Here is a 26,152-nt window from a genome sequence, read left to right as displayed (position 1 = left end):
AAAAATCAAGGACTCTCTACCATTTTGTGGTCACTCTGCCCAACACAGCTCCCAACCTTCATGTCTCCCACTACTCCTTCCCTGTTTGTGAGCAGCAGCTTTAGCAGGGCACCTCCTCTGGTAGACTCTTACAGCTGCAACAAGAACTTATCTTCCACATTCTAAAAAAAACCTCCCACACTGCTTCTTGTACAGCACATTACTGTGCTGTAATGTACTTCCAATATATATCAGGGAAGTTGAATATCCCCTTGAAAACAAGGGCTGGCAATTGCACAACTTCTGCCAGATGTTGTAGAAAGGCTCATCTGTCTCTTCATTCTGGTTAGGCAGTCTATAACAGACGCCCCACCAGAACATCTGCCTTGCTGACCCTCCCCCTCATCCTTATCCATAAAGACTCAACCTACCCAGCCCCAAGCTCTGAACACAGAGAGTCACACCACCTCCCCTTCTTTCTTGCCTACCCCTTCTGAAGAGCTTATAGCCTTCCACTGCAGCACTCCAGCCACTGGAGCAATCTCACCATGTTTCAGATTTACCCGCTGAACAGTGGCTTCAAGCTTCTCCTGTTTGTTCCCATGCTGAATGCATTGGTGGTTTCAGCTGAGCCCCTGCCTCGCTCCCAGTGCTGTCATGGTTACCCTAGGGTCATCTCTAATTAGCCTAGTTTTAATCCCTTCCCCCTTCACATCCTGTTTAAAAAGACTCAGCAGTGAGCTCTGCCAGCTCCTGGAGTAGGATCCTTTTTCCCCTTTGAGAAAGGTGAGACCCATCCACAGCAATCAGGTCAGGTGAGGAGTGAACCACGCCATGGTGAAAAAAAGAGCAAAATTCCTGCAACCACACTAGCCTTTCAGCCACATATTAATGAGATGGTTTTTCCTGGTCCTCTCGCTGCCAATGAAGGGATAGAGGAAAACACCATCTCTACTCCATCTCCAATGCCCTTAAGTCCCTTTTGATAGCTGTCAGGATTCTCTTAGCAGCTTCATCACTGTCAGCCTGAAAAGGGCTGTCAGTAAGGGACAATAATCAGAGGGGTGAACCAGACTAGGGAGTCTCCTAGTAATGTCCCTGCCCCAGGGAGAAAGCACACTTCTGTATGTCTTCTGGTTGACACAGAGAGGCCCTCTGTTCCTCTATGAAGGGAGTTAGTTGCTAGGATAATTACCCTTCTTTCCTTTTTGGCAGAGGCAGTTTTAAGCCATGCAGAAAACCACCTTACCCTAGACAATCTTTCAGGTGGACCTCCCACTGCATCCTTCTCATCTCTCCCTCAAGTTCCAGAGCCTCAAACATATTTACATAGGGGTAGCCAGAGAATCAAAGTAGGTAGCAACAGCTTATCTGCATCGCCACCTGTTTCCACTCCTCCTTATTTCTTAGGTCCCATTTCATTGCCCAGCGGTGGCACGACATGAGATTCACCATTGTTTGGGGGTTATTACTCCAGTGGCCTTCTCTCAGGTATGACTGGGAGTTACTCCAGCTTGCACTCCGTGATGCTTCTTAACCTCCTCAACTCCTCCATGCACTCTGACACGCACTGAGCAGATCATCCATCTGTTCACACTTCATGCAAGTGGTATCCCTGCCATACTTCACTGGTAGCAACAGGATCAGGCAGCCCCTACAGCCAGACACCTTAACAGCCACATTTTTGAGAAGGCCCAAAAATACATGGATCAGGAACTGTTCTCCTCAACAACGTATCTTCTGTATCTTCCCCAGACTTTTAGAAGTTTACTCCAAATGCATTACACCAGGTATAGTAGACAGCTGTCATAAAAGCTCAAACTTGTTTAGCTGGTGACAGCTTTCTTCTCCATTCACTTGTGCCACTCCTGAGTTTTCTAAAGGCAAAGAGCAGGATGTACAAGTTTTTTCTAGCTATGTGTTACTCCTTGCTCCCAAAGAAGATTCACTTTACAAGCACAAGTCAGTCAGTTTGATCTCAGATGGAAATATGCTGGGTAAGTAATACCATCACTACTGTGATTATCCCTTACCAGAAGATACCTGGCCTACCCAGGCAGCAGTAAGTTCTATTCCATACAAGTGATACCAGATCTACTTGTAAAACTCTATCACATTAGAATAATTGAGTAACTTGAGATGGAAGGAACCCATAAGGATCAGTGAGTTCAACTTCTGGCTCCACAGAGGACCACCCAAAAATCAGACCAAACGTTTGAGAGCTCTGTCCAGGCACTTTTAAACAGTGGCAAGCTTGGTGCCATAACCATCTCCCTGGGGAGGCTGTTCCAGTGTCTGACCACATTATTGGTGAAGAACCTTCCTCTGATATCCATCCAGAACCTGCCCTGTTGCAGCTTCATACTGTTAATATACTAATTTTACTGTGCACTGTAGTTTCTTTTCAATAAGAAATGAACATATTACTTTCCACTCTTCTTTAAATTTATTTTGCTTCTTTATCAAATCTGTTTCCCCTCTGGATCCCCTCCATCTCTTCATCTCACAAGCAACATCAGCTAAGATACCACCTTGGTTTCCCACTAGCTTTCAGTCTTTTGATTATCTACAACTGAATCATTACCATTCCTTTACCTGAATGCTGCACCATCCAACTCAAATGTTTAACTGCTACTACACTATTTCAGAAAACCATCTATATTAAGTTTTTTATTTTTATACAAGTCTCCTTATGTTGTACAAAATGTTTATTAAGAAAAAAATATACCATGGAAGTCTAACAGAACAATCACTTTCCACCAGACAGAATAAACATAACTTCACAAACTGCTTCCTTGTAACGGTATGTCAACTATTCCACCTTTCTAAGCAGTAAAAGCTTCCCACTGACAGCTTAACTTTAAATCTGTATGAAATTTTTTTTAAAAAGAGGTCTGCTTGAAAGCTACGTACACCGATAATACCAGACTGCTGTAACTGCCTAAACTCTCTAGAACATGATAAAGTCATTGATGGCAGTAATGCCCCTTCAAGTATGAAGATTACAGTTTTAAGTACAGAACTTCTGTTGAGCCTCAGACTTAAGTGCTAGAACAAAAGACACACAAATGTTGTTCTGAAAACAACATTTTAATTTCTTGTTACTTGTTTTCCATACTTCTTATAGACCACTTAGCTTTTATCGGTGGTTGCTGTAAGCTCTCTGTCAAGATACAGGTCTCACTAAATTCACAAGTAAAACCACGTTGCTAGTCATGAATGGGCTGAGTTTTTGTACTGTTCTCTAACAAATGTTAAAATGAAAGTTTCAGGACAAAACTCAACCCCTCAGAGTAATTAGCAGCACTAAGAATTACTTGCTCCTAAGCTGTTCTCTGTGAATGCCTCAGCCATCCTTTTTCAGACTGACAGGTATAGCTTAACAGAAGAGAAGTATATACTGACTTCTTACGAAATTACTTCTGTCAGGAAGGAATTCCAGATCACTGCTGATCTGGAACAGTGAATAAAGCACAGATGTCCTACAACTACAGCCAGAACTCAGATTTAGATATCAAGTATTCTGATGTTTTTAAGGAGACTATTATTAGAACTGTGTTCTTCTCTCCTCTAGAGAAGATCTAACCAAACTATGGAGTTTTGAAACACAATTTATAGTGTCTCATTCTGCTTCTGTTCATCCTCCACTCCAAAGTTACTTCCTGCTTGAAGTGTATCGGGAACAATTTATGGAATACTCTTTCAAAAAAATCCTGCTTGAGTCCTGACTGAGTACTACTATCAGGAAACACGCAGAGTGTCTACTTGAACCTGATCTGCCAAAAGAATTAGACAAATTACAGCACATTAATTGCTGTGCACTATTTCCCTATTTCCCTAGTCACATATACACTGTGTATGTATAAACACACTTACTCTTTGTAACATTAAAGTGAGATTACGATACGTTTACAAGACAGGACAGAACTCCCTGAGCAGCTGAAGCATTATTTACAGTATGACTTACCTCACAATATTCTATCTATCCTCTGAAATTTCAGATGCAATCAGTCATCTCTCCCCATCATTTGTTGTTAAGCAAACACATTGAGATGAGACTTGAATACAGACACAGCAGCAGCCAACACCAACACCAAAAGGCAGAAATAAACCTACTCAACATCAGACCGTAGATGCAAAATTTAAAAGAAGCGATCCTTCTATTTTTCAAACGTAAGAAGCATGAATGCAGTAACTAGTATTTAGTGGTTAGAAAAAGGGTTAAAATAAGACCCAGCACTTACTGAGTCAAAGAAAGACTAAGATAACATCGGTACCTCCTATTTTCAGCCAAACTTGCCCCCTCATCCTTCAGCTGTTTGCTCTTCTTCGCGCAGCCTTCGAGGAGAACTTCCTTCCTTCTCTTCGCGGCGTGCACCCAGTCCTCATCCTCATCATCACCCGGACCCTTCTCATCCGCAGCCTCTGCTTCAAACTGCTGGGAAGTGGCCCTGGAGACCTTCTCGCCGATCTTTCTCTTCCAGCCAAAAGATGCCATCGGCAGAACTAGAGAAAAACAGATTTCAGCGATTAGGTGAGCTAGGTTTAAGGCGTGCAGCTCGCTCATCTCGACCTTCAGAGCAGTAACACGAAGCAGAACGCCCTTCATCCATACAGATCCCGCCCAGCAGCTCCACGCCAGGCGCTAGCGAGGCGCTCTGCACCAAGGACAGGCGACAGCAGCAAGCGAGGCACGCCCCAGGCCCAGCCGCTACGCCGAGCTCCCCGCGGAGCCGCCGGCGCACGGCCCGGACACCGCCAAGAGCACCGCCCGCCGCGCGGCACAGAGGCCCGACCGCAGCCACAGCCCGCTACCTGCGGCCCGCGCCGCCTCCCAGCCCGATACACCTCTGACCCGCCGGGAAGCGGAAGGGCGGAGCGGCAGCGGCTCAGCCGCGGGCGGAGGGCGACGGGGAGACGAGTGCGCGTCCGGCCGCGGGGCGGGGCGGAGCCGCGGCGGCGGGTGCCGTGCGCCCGGCCACCGAGCGGCCCGGAGTGACGGCACCGCCGCCGTCCGTTCAGCGGCGGGGCGGTTCGGAGCGCTCGGAATAGCGCTCGTGGGTCACGCCAGCCCGCGGCCGGGCAGAACGCTGGCGGTGCGTCGCAGCTACGCTGGCGGTGCGTCGCAGCTGCTATGGCGCTGCCACTTCAGCAACCCTCGGTCACCGTCCCGTCCCCTCCCCGCCATCGAGTGCGGCAGCCCCTCTACAGTGACAGAACAGCACGAGAAGCGCATGCCTCCAAACGGGAGGGTTAAGTACTTTGTTTTTACTTGAAGCTTCTGAAAGCTTAAAAAGTCAGCACAGTTATAAACACGCATTTTTGCATTCATTACTTTGTCAGGAAAAAAAAAAAAAAACAACAACATAGGAAGTAGGCACATCTTTATTAAAGATCAGGACTCCATATCTTACAATGGTAATCAACTGGTAAAATAACACTTCCAATTTTGTAGTTAACACTCATAGCAAGACAAGTGTGAAATTTTCTTTGTTGCTTTTAGCATTGCGCATCCAATTTATATATATATTTTTTCAATTCATTACCTACTGAGCTCAGAGATAACCAGGTTTATCCATGCTTCCATAAAGTTAGAATGCACAGGAAAAATAATTCAGCACACTCCCAGCTGAATAGGCTTTGGATTACGTACTAACATACTTGAGCAATCTGTATATTTGCATCAATTACATCCTTACACTCCTGGCATTTTTCTCAGTGAAGTTCAGTCTCAACCTGATGGGATGATAAAAAAAGGTCTTTCAAGCTCAGTAGGAACATCTGAAGAAAGCAGTCTCAAAATAAAGATCTACAAAGCCTAAGAAAGTGACGCAACAAACAATTGCACTGGATTCAAATAGGTTGTCAGTCCCGTCCTCCCTCCCCAAATCTGTATTAAAAAACAAACACCTCTGTTCTATCACAAAACCTTTGGCCATCAAAACTGTTGCATCATACCAACAAAATTCACCTCATTCAGACAAGACAAATGAAAAACCATGGCTGCCTTAAAGAACAGAAGGGCCAAAAAAAAGTGTATAAAAATTAAAAGCTGTTTGCACCTTTACACCTTGCATTGGTGATCAGCATTACAGATTCACAAACCAGGAGCAGACACCATTTGTAAATAGTTAAACATATGCAGGAGACAGTTTCAGTGATCCCAAACCAATTCCAGATGAGGAATTACTGCAATAAAAATAATCTGTGCGTTTGTTATACTTGTACAAGTGCAATGTTTAAGTTTCAAAATAAAAGGATAACAAAATGAACACACCTATTTATTCAGAACATCAGAACCTTTCCCTACACAACTGAAGAAAGGACTTAAAAGTATGATTGATAGCTGGTCCCACATACTGTCATCTCAATCTCAATAGTTTAAATGCAAAGTTTTATTGAAGAGAATCCTTCCACTCTGAGCTACAGTAATATAACCTTGCATTACAGGGATCATGTGAGACACTAAGGACAAAAACTGAAGTTGTACCTACATTCAAGACAGACCACACAATTGCCCAGTTGAGAAGAGCTACAGTAGTTCTGAGAATTAAGTAGATGTAAATTTCTTCAAATTTCTAACAGGAATTTCTGGACTGAAGCCAATTTGACTGCATTAGACAGTTCTTGTCATCTACAGTTAGCAAGCTGTCAAGGATGGAATCTTGGACGACTCATTGGCAAGAAGTCCCATCCATTTCTAACAAAGACCAGATTTCACTGTTTATATTAATGCCTTGATTTCCAGTTTCTAAATTGGAGAGCAATCTTTCAAATTAAGCCATGAAGTCTATTTTGAAAAGAAAAATCCCCAAATAAGAAATTAAAATGTTTTATGGCAATTTACTGATTAACACTTACATCTATTAAATGCTAAAATTAAGTGCTAAATGAAAATTGAACCATGGGTATGTACATCCAATTTACAAGATATTTAACGTTTTTAAGCAAAGATATCTGATTTAGCATTTAAGGTCATTTTCTTAAACATTTCTTCTGCAGTTATGGTTTCCACGTTATCCATGACTGCAATCTACATTTCAAAACTTCCTAAATATTAATATTTTAGTTGTCATTTTCAGCTTTTAACATTCAACTGAAAAACTGCACTATTAATTTCCACAATTTAAATGGTAAAATTTGTACAAGGGTAGCCTGGAAAAACTTAACTTATAGATGTATTTGAAATGCAATATGAATTCTATACAGCATATAGTAAGTTAACATGTGATGTAAGCAGACATATCTAAGTAACTTTTTTTTTTTAAAAAAAAAAGGTATGTCAATTTCAGACTGCAGAATAACATGCAACAACCCCTAGGCTGTGCTCTTAACTACATGCATATACTTCTAAGGATTCTCAGCCTGCAGTAACTGTGCTGCTACTACACTATGGTATGAGCTAGCAAACCTGCACAGATCAGGAGCTTGCTCACAGTGCTTCAGAGCAGTGATTTGTTTCAGGCCACTGCGTGGCATATCTTCTCAGCATTGTCTCTCTTGGCACTGCTGTGGTTTCAGCTGTTCTACTTACACCCCAGAGAATTTTATTCATAACTGTGCTGCAGAGCACTTAAATGTACTGAAAATTCCAACTGGTTGGATTTGCCAACATCTAATCAAATTTATCAATTATTGAATTTCATATTGTAGCACATCAAACTTTGTTTAAAATCTCATATACTGCTGAATAAAGGGGGAAGGAACAGCAGTTTTAATGCTTTACTGTTAGAAGACATTAACTGTTCTGATCAACTGAGGCACAAATGTAGACAGTGACCAACAAGTCAAACTTAGGTCATTGAACTTCTAAGTGCACATTTTCTTACAGTGCTCCAGATATATGCATCACCAACAAGACAGATAAAAAGGACTGTGTAATGTAAATGTTATATAAATACTAATGTGCACTCACTGAAAATGTTACAAGCACTGCCCAAGGGGCATGTGACTTCCTGTACCTGTGTGAAGTTACTGAATAGCAGAAAATCAGAATTCACTCCAGCTTCAAAGCAGTATACCTAACTGCTCATAATTACTTCAGTCCCCAGGTAAATTGCATTTTGCAGGTATGTTTTTTCAGCGCCTTTGTTAATTTAAATTGATTACAACTGGAAGCATCTGACTAAGATTTATGCATGCTTATTGCTGTAAAAGAAATAAGCGCACCTTCAAAGTTATTGTGCAAGTATTTTAATAAGATTTGCACACATCTCAAAAAATTCTATTGTATGACTGCCTGGTCTTGGAGTTAAGTCAGCTGTCGAAGAATCAAGTGAAGAGGTCATTGATGAGGTAAGGGATGTATCTGCAGATTTTCCTTGTGCATCACCATCTGAATCTTTCTGAGAAGATCTGTAGTTGCTCACAGAACCAGATCTCTGTGGAGTTGCAGTCCCAGACTTCGTTTCAATAATTTCATCTGAAAAGGGCAGTAGAGAGTAAAAAATTAGTCATTCACATCAAAACAGCCAGAAAAACAGCAAAACAGCTTCCCCTTCTCAGACTTAACCTTATTTTTAAAATCTTCATTAATATATAAACAGCTCTTGTGAAATATATATAGTTACTAAAAATAAAAGGTTATACAAGAGTAACAGAAGCAATCATCCTTATGCAAATTAGTACTGTTCTATGAACTGTGCTTCAGGACTATCTGATCAACATTAGACCAGCAGCCATCATATTTTTCATTCAGTAAATAATTTCAGTGGCTAACAGTTCAATTGATTTACTTGAATTATCTTTAAAGTTAACTTTATATAGTTATCTTGTTTAAGCCAAATAGCAGTTCAAACATTTTGTAGATGCTTTTTGCTAGCATTTACTTCATTTTTATTGTATCTGGTTATTTATGTTTTATTGCTAATATTCTTAAGAGTAATTGATGCATTGATTGCTATTATTTAATTTACTAAAGTGAAAGACAAACTAACGTGTTTCTTTTAGTATTTTGAACGCCCTGGGCTATAGCTATAGCAACTTAAGCTTACCTTCCATATTAGAAAGAAATACTTCCATCTTAGAAGTAAGTTCTGCTGAAGTATCTCTTATCTTACTTTAGAAACTGAACAAGCTTGACTCACATTTGTCACTAAAAAAGTTATTTCCAGGAAAAATTACTGAGTAGGACAGTAGGGACTGTCTTTTCATATCAGTCAAACCTACTTGAAACTACAGTCCCATAAAAGAAATACTGAATAGTTATTTGTGGCAAAAAGGAACATCAAATCAACTTCATGACTGAAAGGACTGTCAACCAAGTCCATGGCTTTAAGCTGTCCTCAGGAGCTGAAAAGCAGGAATGCGACAGGCTGTCCTTTCTAAGCTGAGTGGCTCTAGGCAGTCTCCTCTCCTCCCACTGTGTTGGTATTTTTCTTACATTACAGTTGGTTAGTACAGGAAAGTGATTAGTACCTTTTGTCAAGTATCACTGGATCTAAGCAAGAAGTTGTATCATTCTAAGGGACAAAGGAAGAACAGTAGTGCTGAATCATATTAAATTGATCAAAGACTCTACCTAAATCATCACAGAATGGCTTCGGTTGGAAGGGACCTCAAGGATCATGAAGCTCCAATCCCCTGCCACAGGCAGGGCCACCAACCTCCACCATCCTCCATCATCCTATACTGCAATCCAGTTGGACTCGAGCAAATCCTTTTTCCCTGCCCTCATGTTTTCCCAGGTATGTTACATAAACCATTGGCTGTAGATAATCTTGCTTTTTTCTACTCTGCCCCTAAAAATGATAGACTGTAGCTCTTTTGTTCATTTTCAGGCAAATACCTAACTTACAGTTGTACTATCACTCTGTAAAGTATGATCTTGCTTAGGTTAAGCTACCAGCTTGGAAGGCACTTCAGTTACTGTATTTACAATTCCTAGCTAAATTATCTGCTACTGCCACCAATGGTGCATTGATTTTATCTTGCAGCTACATGCCCAACAAGCTTCTTACTCCATCCAACATTACACAGTTCAATGGCATAAGCAAACCTTATGGCTAAAAGCAAAAAAAAATTCACGGGTCACGATAAAGATGTTTTAATAAGAGAATTAAAAAAACCAAGGTGATGCAAAGGTGATCGCTCACTACCTCTCACAACATGACTGATGCCCAGCCAGTCTCTGAGCAATGGCTACTTTCCCAAAATCTCCCTTGTCTCAGTTTTTTTGTTGGTTTGTTTGGTTTTGGTTATTTTTTTGGCTAAACATGCTACTGTATGTCATAGAATAACCCTATGGTCTATATGAATCACCTGTCTAGACTGTCTCCCTTTCCAACTTCTTGTTCACCCTTGGTCTATTCACTGGACATAGCAACATAAGGAGAAAAGGAAAGCCTTGATACTCTGCTAGTACTGCTCGACAATAGCCAAAACACTGGTATTATCAACACTTTTGGTCAAAAATCCAGAACACCATACAAATTGCTACCAAAAAAATACCATCTTAGCCAGACTCAGTACAGTAATGCACAAATCAAGAAAAGACAGTACACCTACACATCAAGTTTTATCTTCACTAGGAAAAGATGTTCACATGCCTACCCCACATCTAAATTAACATTTAAATCTGGCCCTCAGAGGCAGGTTAAATTGATTTAAGTATTGCCTCTTCATAGCACTGTCCCTTTTACTACCATGACACCAGTGCTGGTAGAGACACACAAAGCAGTAACTCAGGAGTTAATATACCTGAAGAGGGTTTTGAGAGACGAACCAGCTAATCATTCGATCACAGGAGCACTAGAGCAGGAAGGAGTAAAGAAACACTACAACTCAGATCTAGCTTTAACTGATAAAGGGCAACAGTTTAATTTACCTACTCACAAGTAAATTAAGACCCAGCATTTAAAACAATTTCCCTTAGTGCTTTATTAACACAAGTCTTTCCATACCATCAATGCTACGGAAGTCCAGTAAATATGTTCTGCTGTCCACCTGATACAGCTGTAAACTCATTTTAGAATATGCACTTGTCACTGGATTCTTCCTTCGAACACGCAAGTAGTATGGATTTACAACCTAGTACAAAAGAGATTTGAGTTAGTTACCAGAACTGCTTGAGATGCAGAGCATACTGTTCTTAATTCAACTCACTAACAGTAAGTGATTTCAGGCTTGCCTCTCAGGGTGTGGGTTTTTTTTTTCCTACTGACAAAAAAAAAAGAAAAAAACATGCACATCCTCAGGGCCCCCGTAAAAAGGCTAGACATGTTAACAAGATTTTTTTCTGTCAGGATAAATAGCCTCTTCCAAAACCATTCTTACACAGACAGCAAATAGTCAGCGCGCACACACACACACAGTTGTTTTCCTGCACAGGAATAGCATTAGAAAAATCAGGGAAGAAAACTAATTCCAATCTAAGAAAAAACAGCATTCCTTTTAATTAATGATACGTACCGGGCAACTTGACAAATCAAGCACGCACTCCTGGAGTTCAGGTTCTAAATTTAAGCAGTTAAGACACTCACATGCAATACATTTCCTGGAAACCACATACATATTCATTATTATCCAAGCATTCATTAACATATGTCAATGTCCCTTCGGGCGTGCACAATGGGAATTTAGGGTGGTCACAGACCACTTCCTTCAACCTCATTTTTCCATCTTCAACTTCCTCCTGATATCCCTTGGCTGATCTTTAGCTGTTTTCCCCCAATTTGGCAAATTTTCATTGCTTGTCATGTTGTAATGAGTGACTGTCTATCTTGGTACCCTATAACTCAAAACAATTTATACGAAACCCAAGAAAAAGTCCTCACACCTGGTGGATGCAAAGACAAAAGTAGTCTATTGTGACTTTAGTGCTTCAGTGAACAAGGATTATTCAGAAAAACATGACTGTTCACATATTAAGCAAATCTAAACTGGAAAATTTTAGAACTAGCACACATTAATTTCTTTTTGTTAAACTAATATATTGGTCCTTAAACTAATGCATTTCTCACTATTGCTGAACCAGTCTATATCTAGAAGATGCAGGTTTTTAGACTTCTAGGCTATATAACAACAGCTCAAAATCTACTGTTGTTGTAGTAAATAAATTATATTCTTTTACCTTCCATTCATAATCCAGCTGCTTAATTGCTCGACAGACTTCAGCCATTATATCATTTGGTCGACTCTGACTCCGTATCCCCAAGTGCCACTTCGCTCTTCTTACACCTTGGTGTTTTGATTTCTGTGGATTCAGCTCATCAAGAGTATGGCGAGGCCGTGGTGCTTCAGCTACTAAGAATGGCACTCTCTCTGGATGAGGCCGAGACAGATGGTGATCATCAAGAAAAGAATCTGGCGGGCTTGTAGCTAGGTAGAAGTCTTTGGCCTCATTCATTATTCTTCTATTATCTATAATGAGGTGATAAGCAACTGCTAAAGGATCTTGATGATTTCGGCTATACAGACAGCTTAGCACTTCCTCTTCAGTACATTCAAACTTCTCACATACTTCTTTTAAGGCTTCATCGTCAATCATGGTTGAGCTATATGAAGGGTCTTCGGGAAACAAGTATTTGGGAAGGTCCTGCTTAAACCATTCGTGTTCTCTAGATTTAAAAATAAACAAAGTCTAAGTCTGTATGTACAGCAAGCCTTCTTAGCAATACATTATTTTTAAAATTGTATTTCATATGTACACAAAGAAACACAACTGTCTGCCCAAGTGTTCCTTCTCTGTGCTTCCAACAAAGCAATCTGCACGCACACTAAAGCAACTGAAAAACTCTGTAAAATAAAAAGCAAGCATTAATGGCTTCACAACATTTTGGTAGACATTCAGCTCTAAAAAAACTAAAAAACCCACACTTTCTTTCCTAGAAATGTTGCAACTACCTGAGCTTCGAAAACTCATTATTGTAACTCATCAGCTTGCTGTATAAATGAATGGCTGTTGTTTTTTTTTTTTCCCTACTTCCAGTATCTTAGATTTAAGAATATTTCAGCTGAAATTCTAATGCTGTCCTTCTAAAATTCTTAGGCTATCCCATCAAGATATCCCTCATACATACCTAATACAGTTAAGAAGTCTTGATGGGTAATAATTTCTTTGACAGATATTCAAATGAGCATTTTTGAATAAAATCAATTGTGCTTCCCTTACAAATCATAGAAGGGGGGAAAAGACCTCTGCAATCATCTAGCCTAACCTTCCACCTAGCACCAATATTGCCACTAGACCGTGTAGCTGTCAATTTTTTTTCCCCCCATTCAAAACCCAGCTTGTCTCCAAGACATACAAAATTGAAGGGAGGATATGGAAAATATCTCTAGTGCTGTATTTATAGGATAGTTTTCATAGAAGAAGAAAAGCCAACATACAGATACTTATTTTTTTTCTATCATCAAGTAACCTATGTGCCTGGAGTAAGCTGATTAACTAGCCAAACGACATGGCATGACAAGGTGCTGCATACAAGAAAGCTTTCAAAACCAAAGGTCTGCTACAGATTGAAGAGCAGTTGCATTCGTGAAGCTCTAGTTTCAGCACTAATGAGTTAGTAAAATACACTTTCATCAATAATGAACACTTTAGAAGCAGAAAATGCTTTTCCTAAGCCATTACAAAGCACAGACCAAGCTGGGTAAATGTGCCTAGAACATTGTTAGTATTCATTAAAACGAGCCTCTCCTCTTGCACATGCACAGATATGGCCATGAAACAACTAAAGTATTCAGTTAATTAGTTAGGTTGCCCTTTAAACTGATATGATGTTTTATGGCTAAGAACAGAACTGTTAAGGATTCAAAATCCACCCATGTTCTGCAACCAAAGTTTTTTAACATCTTTTCCAATACTTCTTCTAGACTTAAGATGACTTAAATGAACTAAGTTCCTATCCATTCAAGTTGTACAGCTCTTAGTTCTCAGTGCTTTTGTTTTCTGACAGGACCTGCAAAAAATATTCCTTGTTGTAATGAAGTAGTATAGTATATATATGATATGCGCCACATTTTTTTCTTAAGATGAAAAAACATAAACATAGTTTCCTAACTTCTAAGACTAGAAGAAGCAGCATCTTCACTAAGATGCATTTCAGTACACTCTTCTTAGGGCTCCTCACAAAGGAAACAGGAAGACCTAAAGCCGTACTTCTTCCAGCAGCTTAACAAACACCAATTCTTTGTTTTTCCTATTTGCCAAAGCAATCACCCACTGCAAAAATCACAGCCATTGTGGGCTCCAGATTCAAATATATTTGCAGCTTTAGCTCATCAAAATTCTGTGTAGTAATTATCAGTCTTACGCACATTCATGCGAGAATTTTGAAGCCAGAACAAGAAGTGTTATCTTAACATGGAATATTCATCTTAACATCTTTCTCACAGTCTCCAGAAACTGGAATTAAACAGTAGTTATGCTGAATTAAGAGCGGTAATGTTTCCTCAGATATTTAAAGCACAGAACAGTGATTCTTAAGAAGTACTTCGTCCAGAAATCAATAATGCTGAGCAGTTTTGCAAATCATTCTGCAGCAACACAGTCCTAACTCAAGTTTCTCAAAATTCCCATAAAGCATGTTTTACTGTGGCCTCCAATAGATACTTTTTTGTCCAGGAAGATGAGAAACACCAAAGGCCAAATGACCAGAAGCTGATTTTTACCTCTTATACTGTAAAATAAGGATAGGCCATCTGACTAGTTTCTTCATACTGCATATGTGCACTAAGATAATTCTAGCATTGTTTGAACAGACATCAGTTAGTATTTTACCTAATGTCTCGAATTGTTGCTCTCTTCATTGGATCCACTTGCAGCATATGTTTCAGAAGACTAATGACAGATGGATTCAGGTACTGAGGAGTATAAAAGATACCATCGCATATCTTCTTAAAAAGTGTTGGCACGTGATCATCATCAAATGGAAGTGTTCCACATAACAATGCATAGAGAATAACCCCACTGCTCCAAATATCTACTTCAGGACCTGCATACAACCTGGGAAAAGGTTAACTATTAGTGACTTCTGTTTAATACTTTAAAAAAAAACACTTAAAACACACCATGCTTTCTTACAATAATCGCGCACACACTTAGGGACAACTAATCTGCAAGTACTACAACATTCTGGTTTACATGCCACACCTCTCCCCTTTTTCAAATACATACAGAAAGCTAGGAAGGAAATATGTAGTTTTCCCCTTTATTATGTATAAATACTCCACAAATACAATTTAAGACAATGGCCAACTGAAAAAAAAGTTGTCTCTAATACCAAGAAGCCTGTGTTATATGTTGCACAGATTCCACTAAAACAATGTTAACAAGGCCATCCATCTATTCTCCAAATCTGAGATGCTGAAAAAATTCAAGTGAAGACCATTTACCTAGACTTACCACATCTATGCTACTGCCCAGATAAAAAAAAAAGACATTTGGCCTACCGTCAACAACAGATGATATTAGGGTAGCTGTAAACAATAGACTTGACAATGACAGTCCAAAAAAAGTGGAAGTTACGTTCAGGCTGAATATCCATTCTGCAGCGGATATTTCATGGCCACTCAACTTCGCAGAAGACGTCGTCTCTAATTCTATCCATACCTCTACTTCCTATATGAGGCACATCGCACATACTAGATTTGGGGCATTAGACATCACCTCCAATTTACAGGAGCTATTCAAAACTAGTTCAGAGAAGCCTTATACATTTATGAAAAATTATTAAGGCAATTAACAGCTCAGCACAGTTTCTTCACATCAAGCTGATAAAGAACTATGTAGCCTTTAGAATAAAGCAGTAAAGTAACTGAAGTACATGCACACATATATCCAATAAAAAAAAAAAACAAAAAACCTACCTTCCTGAAATTACTTCTGGTGCAGCATAGTTAGGGGAACCACAGCTCGTTCTTAAAAATTCTCCATCAGACATCATATTTGATAGACCTGAAAGTACATAAGAATAATTACTAAAAATTCAGAGGACAAAATGGTTTCACACTGTATATACCATCTAGAACAAATCACTAGTAATTTGACAGAAGTTAACATTTTATCTCAGCTAGTACGCACACTTCTATGGAATCACTAAAGTTTTCACGCATGAGAATACCATATAATCCTTTACCCCATATCCTGTTTAGTTTATCAGAAAATACCAGACAAAAGTTACCACTTCTGGAATAGCTGTGGAGAATATTTTCCCGTTTCCTCAATGGAAGCCTCAACATTAAGATTACTGCAGTCCTGAGAGCTCAATTCAAAGAGGAGGCATTAAGCCCTTTTCCCAGGGAAGGGCCAGGAGATGGAAGTACAGAGCTTGACCAACTCTGACACTGCCACATATGAAGCTATATGAGAGTATTAAGCTCTCATTTAATAAGCTAGTCATGATTTACTGAGTGCTGTGCTTTTGCAGATACTTCTGTCATGGAAAGAGTTTTTACTGTTTTTGTTTTTTAAGTTGCTGTGTTTTATTTTTTCTTCAAATAAGTAACTGCATCACAAACAATTCCTATGCAAGAACTTACTACGATACACAAGAACACTTCAAAGAGCAGATATTATGTACTACTTCTAACAGAAGATATATTGTGATGGCAGCTGTATAGATACCTTACTATTTTCATACAGTCAGGTTTCTTCATTCAGATGATAATTCAGAACTATCAATCAGTTTGTATGAGCTGTTTGTGACAGACTATCAGATTCTCTGACTAGTTAGGCACCCATGTAGCAAAGAGCTAAGGTGTTTGTAAAAAATCAACTATTTTACTTTTTATACTAACTGCATTTTTCTTCCCCAATCACATATTTGGAATTTACATTTTACTGAACAATATGCTTTTTAATTATAAAGAACTGTCCTTGCACTGTAATTCCAAGAGTGTTAAATATATGTTTTTTACAGATAGAAGAACAAGGAATAGAAAGTTAGTTTGCAAGTGATAAGGTGGGGAACTAAGTCTCATTTCAGAGAATTATTATTAAGCACAGCTTAAGATAGCTCTTGGTTTTGCTCAGTAACAAAACTGACTTGAAAAAGAAGAAAGCACAAGGGAAAGCAAATTCCACGGTTGTCCAAGAACAGTATTTTCTCTTGCACTCATGCTTTTTACAAATTTTATCTCACCATACAGGACACTCAGCTAACCAAATATTAAGTATATTCTACAGCAATTAAACCCAAATAACACAAAAAAAATGTTTCTAGGGTAATATTAATGCTTACCAAAGTCAGCTATCTTGGCATTCATGTGTGCATCGAGCAACACATTTTCGGGCTTTAAATCTCTGTGAACTACCATGTGCCTGTGACAGTAATCCACTCCAGAAAGGATCTGTTGGAACAGACGTCTACTTTCCTTCTCATCAAGCTAAAACAAGAATTTTAAACAATTCTGAGACAGTGGAATATGACTTTTTCATTTATATTAATTACAGAAAATTTTCCAATGACCTAAAGCTATCATTTATAGTTTTGATACTTTACACGGCACATCTTTGTGGCAGAAAATTTCACATCTTACATCATTTTGCTTCTGCCACAGCTCTGAAATGAGTAAGATAAAACAAGATCCACCTAGTCAAGAGTCACTGACATTTGTCAAACATTCTTTGGAAACTGGTTAGGTAAATTAGGAACATTATCACCCAAACTTTTATACTGTCTAACTGGAATACCAAGGTACTTCAGTATGTAAGTACACAATAAGATTTAAATAAGACAAAAGATGCTGACAGAGGCAGTAAATTTTTATATAAAATGTGCTCCTACTGGCAGCTTTGCTCAAATAGCAGACTTAGTTGGACATTCCCATGGAGCATGCCCTACACACTATGTCAGCCACTAATGCTTTTAGTTATTTGTTAGACTAAGCTTTCTAGTTTGCCATAGGGGACATTAGAGAATTAACAGAACCCTGTAAAAGAGGGCAATAAGGGCAGTATAACAGCTTCCCAATAATGGAAATAATGCTTTACAAAGTGGAAAAAAATAGCATGACAGATACATGTGAAGATCATGTTAACATGTTCTGAAAAATACACATTTACAAAGATGAAACCATAAAATATCTTTACTTTTAACTGCTAGCAGCAAAAATAATGCTGATACATAAAAACAAACCATTTAATAGGAATGTTGCAAAAGCAATAACAATGCTGTAGAGTTGAACTACTTCTTACCCTTCCATTTTTACAAATATAATCAAACAGTTCTCCTCCTGAAACGTATTCCATCACCATGAAAATGTCAGTTGGGGTACTGATGACCTGGTACCTGATACAGAAAGGTATCTATTAGTTTAAGTATTCAGTATTAGAGATTAGTTATATGGTTAAACACTTTAAAATATATTTCTGTGTAACTCTTCCCACAGTACTGGTTTTATCAGTCAATTTACAATCACTGCAATAACACTTTCTTATCAGCTGTTTTCTCACTTTTTACTTAGGGATGCTGCTGCTGTAAAGACTAGCACAAAATTTATATTTCCCCACCAAGAAATTTTGAAGCCATAGCCAAGTCTCACTACTAAGGAAATGATATTTTAATACTTTTAGTAAGAAATTACTAACTTCTAACATTACCTTTCGTGATTTTCCCTATAGTTATGAGAACAATAAGCTGTATACTTCAGGCAATCATGAACAACAGTTCATAGTTGAAATTACCACAGTGATTTCCACTTTTTGGGTAGAGAGACTGTGAAAAATGCTGGAAGATAAACCTCTCATGATCTCTGAAAATAAGCCAGTCCACATCTCTTGGAAGATGCAACCATACTTCTCTTCAGTCAGTTCATTTTTCTAGTTACAGAAAAGGCAACTGCAGAACACAACAGTTACATACCAGTAACATAAGCAAGGTCAAACTCCACAAAGTGGATGACTTAATCAGGAAGAAGAATTTTTACAGAAGAAAACACAACTCATTTTATTGCTAGAGTCTAAAGAACAGGGAGGAGACACTTCCAAGGTTTTTAATTAAAGCACAGTATAGAAATGAGGTCTTGCAAAGATAGATGTAAAGTTATAAATACTGATAAATCGTTTTATAAAGTTTTTAATAAAGTGTTCCAAATTAGAAATTCTCTTATTTATCATTAAACTGAAGAAAACTGTTTACTTTCACCCCACCAGTTCCCCAGTCTAGTTCCTAAGAGCATAAGCAGCATGACCCTAAGTTACCAGCAAGTCAGAACAACAGTATCAGTTATAGCTCAAATGGCATTTTTATACAGAATAACAACCCTTCAGCTTTGGAAATTCAGGTCAAGCAGTTGAAAAGTTGAGCATTCTTAATCTTTTCTGTCATCTCCTACATCTTCACATGCTGAAGAGAAAGAATTTTGCACCACTATTCACTGAATAATTGTTTACTTGAAAACAGTTAAGCTGACTTAAGAGCTACATATTACTATTCTGCCTCATATCTGCCAAAATATTGAAAATTTGTTTTGGCTGCAGTTATGTGTTTTGGACTTGTTCTTGAACTCTTAACCAAAGAAAGTTACTGAGATGATCTGGCAATCTAATTTAGCACCAGTCTGTGTTATTGTTAAATCCAAGGGAAACCTAATCCAAAAAGAATCTATCAGCAGTATCCTGATCCTAATACAAGTCTGACAATAAAAAAAATAAACTGCCATTCTACAATTAAGAGTGAAAATCATCTGCACTCTAGATGTGCCCTACCATAGGCAGACTATATGAAAAGCCAAAAATCTATGGCATTTGTATCTAGTCTTAGAAAATAAATTACAGAGTGTCTAGTCTAGGACATATTTAGCTGTACTCTGAACTCTACTCATGAACTACTGATTGCCTAATAGATAGGAAGGCAACAACCTTTTTGCATACATACAAGTGGTAACAGCTATATCAAAGAATTCTGAAATATCAAATCACACTGCACATCCTTAATTCAGAAAAATTTTGCAGAGGCATCAACATTGGATAAATCGCAGGTAACTGACCATTATGTTGTTAAAAAATACTGAGGGAAAAATGCAGTAAGCTTCCTATAGAAGTACACTTTACAAGCTAGTTCTTAATTTGATTCTAGGCAAAAAAAAAAATACAATTAGAAAAAGAACATTAAAGCACACTTGCCTGATCCCCAGAGAAGATCAATATTGTGAAAACGCATTACAGGGGATACTGAAAATGGAATACTGTTTCCTAGAAGCTAGTTAGTTTCCTAAGAAGCTACTGCTAATACTGCTGCCCTTTGGACACATTTCAAGTCAGTGAGAGCAAAAGAGATTATTGCTTAAATAGATCTGATTATAGCAAATAGAACTTACAGCTTAATTATATGAGGGTGTCTGAAGAGTTTGAGGTTCTGAATCTCCCTGCGAATTTTTCCTACAACGTCAAGGCTGCGAATCTTCTGTCGATTCAGAATCTTCACTGCAACTTTATGTCCAGTTAACTCATGCTTGCCAACTACAAGGAACAAAAAAGAAATTTAGTGAGATTTTTCAGTTGTTCCATAAAGGACATTCATTAGACCGTTTCAAATACAGCCAAGAAACACTACAATTAAGATACTAAATATTCCACAAATCCCCATTACCTTTAGGGAGGTTGAAGACCACACAGCACATCATTTCTGCTGTACCCCAAATACTTCTCTCAATTCTACTGAGAGAAGACGAATTAGAAATGCTAAGAACAACCTTAAATCTCACACTTGGAACTCTTGCAGCATGACTGAATTTTTGCACAATTGCAAGCAAAACGTTTTTCTATCCCAAAACACTGCCATCCTTGCTAAGGAGGAAGACCATTTCATTTCTCTCTATGAGTCAATCTAAGTTCACTTGATAATCCTCTCAGACATGCTCTCCCTGCAGCTTTTCTACTCAGACAGCAAGCATCGCTGTTACTAAAACAACTGTTTCCTTTCCCTCAAGAACCGTGTTTCAGCAATCAGAATTATTGCTAAGAGTATCCAATCTTCAAATATTTATCTGTCTTTGTAGTAGTTTCACCCTATATGACTTACATAGTAAGCAAGTACATCACACCAGAGTTTCATTCTATAAATGGCAAAACATAGATGAAATGCACAAAATAGAATCCAGTGTTAACTATGACAAGCAGTCTCTTATGTTTCTAAGTTTCTTAGCATTTCTACAAGAATTTTTGTTTCAGAGGAAGTTGGTAGCATAGGACATTAAATTCCTTCAGTTTGCAGGTACTTTTGGAAAAGACCACAACAAAATTACTAAGAAAATGCAGTACCAGATCACAGATACATTACAGAACATAAGCATCTCTTTCACTATAAGACTTGAATGACTGCCTGCAGAAACTTATGCAGACAACCAACACTGCTAGTATCATAACTACATCAAACTCCTGCCTTCTAAATGCAAACCAGATTCCAAGACTCCTAAATGATTCATTTTTGTCCACCTGACTGACACTGGTACCTCTGCAGAACACAGTGGACTCACTCACATGCACGTACCTCTTCCCTGATGAATTTATCTGAACCCCAAGCTTTATTTAAATACAACCATGGGAAGGCCATGATAAGCAATTCTAATGTTTTTTTAATAACTTCATGCTGGAGAACCAGTTCCTATGTATTATACATCACATATAATATATTATCTCCAAAGCCTTCAATAATTTTGCATTTGTTATTTTACAGTGCAGTTAGTTGATCTGGAAGCACTTATCTTGCTTTTAGAAAAAGAAAACATTAGTGAAAATGTCAAGTTGAGCACAGAATCAAGGACTAGACCAGTATTCAGATGATAAAGCTATAGGCCAGTGGTATACGGTAGCCCACCTCTTCTCCAAATGCACTGCGGGGAAAACAAAAAACAAGCCTCCTCTGATTCTGAGGAGCCATTGTCTAAAGAGCAACAGAATAACCAGAACACTGTGCAAAAGTGTTCACGCCGCTGAGGAATGCAGGATAGCATATACATTTGAGCAATTACACAGTTTAGCACATATTCAGTTCTGACATACATGGTCTCATCTATCAGAGAATTTGTTTCATTTATGATTTGTCAGTACGACCTAGTTGAAAACAAGCTTTTCTGCCTCTTTAGCACTGTTTGACAACTTCAAATAAATTACTGAAATGAAAACATAGCAGCTTTCCACAAGTACAGAAAGATTCCAAAAGCCTGAGAAGTCTTCAGGAAATGAATGAGTCTCTTCAGTAGTTTTTGCCCCTTTGCCCTTTCTTTCCCTCAAGTTTAAGTTTATATGAAATCTAGCTTTAGGACTGGAGTTTCCAATAATCACCTTCATGAAATAAGAGTGATTCTTGCAAATGTTATCCACAGAGTATACGTGGCATCAGCCAACCACCACAGATCACATACTTTAAATACTAGACAGCACTCAGAAAAAAATCTTTCATTCTTCCCAGACAAAAGTAATCTTCACTTCACTGTCTAATGTAATAGCAAACACAAGTGTTTCTACATGCTTTAAAAAACGTCAAGATAAAAAAATCTGTTGTTTTATTTTGCTACTGTAAAGTAGCTTTGCAACATCATTATTTTGAATGCACCTTAGATGAGAACTGGTCTGTAATTCCACAAATAAGCAGTCAGATATCCACATACCATAAAAAATAACTTTAAGATGGAGCAGTATAAAGTTTATTGGAACTGCTGGCTATTTTTGAGCTCAGCGTAAGAATGGAACTGAAAGCAAGACCTCAGATGATAACATCATGTACAGCCCATAGAAAACCAAGAAGCCAGTGTTATCTTTCTGTAAGCTACTCTGTATTACCTCTTAGCATAAGTTTTATCTACCAAAGGGCTGGCTTACAATTTAGAAGTATATTTAGGTTAATCAAGTTAATCATTCTAACACTTCACCAGTCTTAAAAAATAAAAGCATTGCAAAGAAAGATCCCTTTGTATAGCTAATATACCTCACTTTATTCTTTGATAATAGACTGTGGGTTGATAATCATCTAAGCTCAGAAAAACCTTCAAGATCACCAGATCCAACTATCAACATCACCACTCGAGTACCATCACTAAACTATGTTCCTTAGTGGCACATTGACACGTCTCAAATACCTGTAAGGATAGCTACTCCACCTGAGCAGCCCTTTCCAATACTTGCCCATTTTCTAAAGGAAGGAATTCTCCCCGATATCCTATAAAAACCTCCTCAATGCAACCTGATACCATTTTCTCATGTTTTATCACTAAGTTCTATCACAAGTTTCAATATGGCTATGCACAGCAGCAATTTTTCAAAGACACTTAGAGATAGATCCTTAAAGTTGCAATAACATCAACAACAGTTTCAACTGTTTAAGTGCAGAGACATTTGTCTAAATTCAGGTCAGTAGGCCTTCAGCTGGAAAAGAAAAACAACCTCAAGCCACAGGAAATATGATGTTCTTATGAGATTAGGTATGGGTTATAGGCACACTGAAGAGAGTCTCTTTGGATGTCCTCTGCAACAGGAAGGCAGTTGGAGGTAAAAGCAGAAGAAATACAGCTGTGCAATGCACAGGGGCTCTCACTAAAACCTGGGCTTTACTATCACATGTAATTATACAGCCTCAATCTGGCAGGTCTGGCATTTGTTGGGTGGTTCTCACTTGGCCATTCCTGAAGCTGTATAAAATACAGAAGACTTACGAGATCTTTGGCACAGGAGATCACAGAAGGTGAAATTTAGTCACAGGAGCAGACTCTTAGGTTGCCTCATCTGATGGTTGGACTATATTATTTTAGTAGTCATAAAATCATTAAGGTTGTAAAGACCACATGTAATCAAATACAGTGCCAGAAACCAACAATCTAAGCCAAGGCTCAGTAAAGAGTAGCACCCTTTAAAATTAAGATAAATAACGTCGTTACTAACTTGGAAAAAAAAAAAAAAACCCAGCAGTTAATGCTGTGCAAAGACAGATTACTTAATAAATACATCAGAGAGCAAACATGCGTTCATTGTTCCCTCTCAAGTTTCAACAAGGCCTGTTTACATTATTTCTGCAGTTTATACAAATTAGTGTTCTTGGCCTAGTTTTAAAAGCTTGGACAAATATTTTGTATTTACAATCACAAACATATCCTCACTCTCACAAATCACTAGAAGTCTGACTACTCGTCTCCTTATGAAGTCTAATCGTATAGAACACCTAAAATTAAAATTCTGCCTTTGGTTTCAGCAGAAAACATGATCAATTTTTAGAAAAGACAACACTAAAACAGTAATCACAGAGTGGCTTGGGTTAGAAGGGACCCCAAGAATCATCAAGTTCCAACCTTCTTGCCACAGGCAGGGCCACCAACCTCCAGATCTGGTACTAGATCAGGTTGCCCCATCCAACCTGGGCCTGAACACCTTCAGAGACGGAGCATGCACCACCCACCTGGGCAGCCTGCTCCAGCATCTCACCACTCCCTCTGTAAAGAACTTTCTCCTGACATCCAGAATCGCTGAGGTTAGAGTAAGTGTTTCATGTCAAATGCTTGTATAATTTAAGTGAGAATGTACTTCACTCATTTACTTCCAGCATTCTTTTTTGCCTTTCATGTCAGTGGTATTTTTACTTTGCTTGGATGTGAAAGGCAAAAAATGCTAGAACCAGTTGTCTTCTCCATGAATGCCCATCTGAGGCACAGTCACATGAACTAAGTAACTAACTCAGGATCATAGAGCCAAATTAAGAGTTAAAGAGGCAGAACATCGCATCAGTAGCAACCATCTGTGATAGTAGAACACCAAGCAAAAAGGTGAATTCATCTGACAGCTAGCTTAACTGTGGGAAACCTTTGATAGTTACTCACAAATCTGTTTTTCCAACTTATTTTTAGGGCTGTCACTGCCATTAAATACCCTCTCCCAAAAAGACTGCTAGCTTAACCCAATTTAACTATGAATAAAACCAGCTCTGTGCCAGCTGAAGCCATGATAAAGCCTGACCCCACATCACACAAACTCAAGGAAAATCCTACCTGAATAAAAACAGGACAAGCTTTTTCTTACAGCATAAGCTCTAATTGCCAAGTGAGGAAACCTTATCAAAGCCACCAAAGGACGCAGAGGAATTAAGGAAGTCTTTAACTCTTTTCCTGGTAGGCATCATATTTGCTGCATGCTATTTACAGCCCTACTTGTGCAAGTCTGAGCTGTAGAGAAACTTCAGTTACCACCAGCCTCAGCATTAACACTTCCCATACATCTGTGCCAGCAGCAGCGCTCGTTACTCAAATAATTTCAGGCTTTTTTTTTTTTTTTTTAATGCTTTACCCTCTGCAAAGCAAGAAAGCTCGTTATCCTTATAAGGACGTCAAGCATTGGCGGGACAAAATACAATCCCGAAGCCAGCACTGTCTGTACGTCGGCCACCTCCGTTACAGATGCGCTCATACTTGCAGCGCTCCGGGAATGATATCTGCCAACGCGGAAGAGAAATCCCCCACCCGAAGAGCAGCCTCGCCCCACCCCAGTCATGCCTGCTGCCGCCTCCGCGACCCGGCCGCCCCTCGCAGACAGGGCTACCGCCCGCGGCCACACGAGCCAAGACCCAGAGCCCAGCCCTCAGCCCTGCGGCACCCCGTGATGCAGCGGCCGCCCCACAGCCTGACAGAGCGGCCCCCCGGCTGGGGCCCCGGCAGCCCCCGTCCGCCCCCAGCCACGTCCCGGCTGGCAACCGGCCCCAGCCCCGACCCAGAAGGAGAAGACAGCGCAGCGGCTCACCCTTGACTTTGCCGAAGGTTCCGACGCCAAGCGTGTCGCCCAGGATGTAGTGCCCAATCTTCACTCGCCCGTGCTCGTGCTTCTGTTTATCTGCCGCCGCCATCTTGAGCCAAGAGCCGAGTCTGCGCATAGTGCTGGGCCGGGCCCCCGGCGAGGAGCGCCCGCCCGCAGCCGGCCCCCGGAAGTAAGAGCCACATTTCTCCCTTCCCGCCTTCCGCCGGAGAGAACCGTTTCCGGTACGGGGTGGAGGCGGCGTGCGCTGCTACTTCCGGGTTGAGGGCTGGTGTGAACTCGCGTAGTCCTCGACGGCACCATCGTGAGGGGATGTTTTCGCTGAGTACCTGCTCTTAATTCACAAACGGCCCAGCCGTAGCTCAGCAACGGGCGCTTTTGGGCATATAAGATGAAGAAGGCTGGCAGAGCCGTGTTTCTGTTACTGTGTTGTACTCAGCCTGCTCCCTCAGGGAGGAAGCTGAGAAGAGCTAGCCGCCAAACCAGTCCTGCTGCTCC

General features: G+C 39.5%; 2 protein-coding genes across 4 annotated transcripts in view; both read right to left on the bottom strand.

The window, feature by feature from the left end:
- Positions 1-4,905, bottom strand: part of TTC33 (tetratricopeptide repeat domain 33) — a 42,728-nt gene extending 37,823 nt beyond the window's left edge. The window contains exons 1-2 of the mRNA XM_031594551.2: positions 4,795-4,905; positions 4,257-4,485 (exon numbers count right to left, since the gene is read on the bottom strand). Of these exons, the coding sequence (XP_031450411.2) occupies positions 4,257-4,477 (221 nt within the window). The 5' untranslated portion in view covers positions 4,478-4,485; positions 4,795-4,905. The remainder of the gene's footprint in view (positions 1-4,256; positions 4,486-4,794) is intronic.
- A 441-nt stretch (positions 4,906-5,346) lies between these two features.
- On the bottom strand, positions 5,347-25,823 carry PRKAA1 (protein kinase AMP-activated catalytic subunit alpha 1). 3 transcript variants are annotated; one of them, XM_031594550.2, is made up of 9 exons: positions 25,643-25,823; positions 20,242-20,383; positions 18,119-18,212; positions 17,163-17,307; positions 15,790-15,877; positions 14,702-14,926; positions 12,050-12,536; positions 10,881-11,007; positions 5,347-8,401 (listed from the first exon to the last, which is right to left on the bottom strand). In XM_031594550.2, the coding sequence occupies exons 1-9, from the start codon at positions 25,770-25,772 to the stop codon at positions 8,157-8,159; spliced, it is 1,683 nt and encodes a 560-aa protein (XP_031450410.1). In that variant the 5' UTR covers positions 25,773-25,823; the 3' UTR covers positions 5,347-8,156. The 3 variants fall into 3 exon arrangements, with proteins under 3 accessions (XP_031450410.1, XP_089988723.1, XP_089988724.1); XM_090132597.1 differs by lacking the exons at positions 20,242-20,383; positions 25,643-25,823 and adding an exon at positions 18,608-20,235; XM_090132598.1 differs by lacking the exons at positions 15,790-15,877; positions 17,163-17,307; positions 18,119-18,212; positions 20,242-20,383; positions 25,643-25,823 and adding an exon at positions 15,373-15,769.
- Positions 25,824-26,152: the final 329 nt, after the last annotated feature.

Source organism: Phasianus colchicus, chromosome Z (genome assembly GCF_987193195.1).
Source record: "Phasianus colchicus chromosome Z, bPhaCol1.hap1.1, whole genome shotgun sequence".
Lineage (NCBI taxonomy): Eukaryota > Metazoa > Chordata > Aves > Galliformes > Phasianidae > Phasianus > Phasianus colchicus.
Note: the sequence above shows the minus strand (reverse complement) of the source record. Positions and strands in the feature narration are given on the sequence as shown.

Bases quoted from the DNA above. Each gene is read 5' to 3' on its own strand.
- PRKAA1 (XM_031594550.2), bottom strand. From the start codon at position 25,772: ATGCGCAGACTCGGCTCTTGGCTCAAGATGGCGGCGGCAGATAAACAG. The intron at 18,213-20,241 runs GTAAGTTCTATT...TTTCTGTATCAG, and splicing joins CACCCTCATATAATTAAGCT to GTACCAGGTCATCAGTACCC. The intron at 14,927-15,789 runs GTAGGTTTTTTG...ACCTTTTCCCAG, and splicing joins CCAGAAGTAATTTCAGGAAG to GTTGTATGCAGGTCCTGAAG.